The sequence below is a fragment of the Fulmarus glacialis genome, unplaced genomic scaffold (assembly GCF_000690835.1).
Source record: "Fulmarus glacialis isolate BGI_N327 unplaced genomic scaffold, ASM69083v1 scaffold26916, whole genome shotgun sequence".
Taxonomy (NCBI): Eukaryota; Metazoa; Chordata; class Aves; order Procellariiformes; family Procellariidae; genus Fulmarus; species Fulmarus glacialis.
Window position 1 is genome coordinate 3174 of NW_009216604.1, and position 328 is coordinate 3501.

The 328-nt window shown below is 64.9% G+C and overlaps 1 protein-coding gene across 1 annotated transcript in view; it reads left to right on the forward strand.

Moving 5' to 3' along the window:
• The first annotated feature begins 164 nt into the window (after positions 1-164).
• Positions 165-328, forward strand: part of SIGIRR (single immunoglobulin and toll-interleukin 1 receptor (TIR) domain) — a 2463-nt gene continuing 2299 nt past the window's right edge. Inside the window, exon 1 of the mRNA XM_009579374.1 lies at positions 165-324. Within this exon, the coding sequence (XP_009577669.1) occupies positions 165-324 (160 nt within the window). The remainder of the gene's footprint in view (positions 325-328) is intronic.

The window sequence follows — 328 nt, forward strand, 5'->3', positions numbered from 1 at the left end:
TGTTGCAAAACATCAGCAAGCGCCCCTCGCGGCCAGACCCCCGCGGCAGAGCTTGTTTTTCTGGAGAAGCTGGGATGGCTATGACAGTTGCCCGCCCAGCTGGGAGCTGGATCAGCTTTCCCATCCAAAACCCCCTTCCCACTGTGCCCCCAGACCTTTGCAGCATGCCCCCCGAAATCCTCGTCCCGGCTGCCAACGAGACGCTGGAGCTGGTGCTGGGGACCCGGATAGCGCTGAACTGCACCGTGCGCTGGGCGGCCAGCGAGCGCTGCGAGCCCATACCCGCCTGGACCAAAGACGGGCAGTGGCTGGGCAGCGAGAGCAGCCA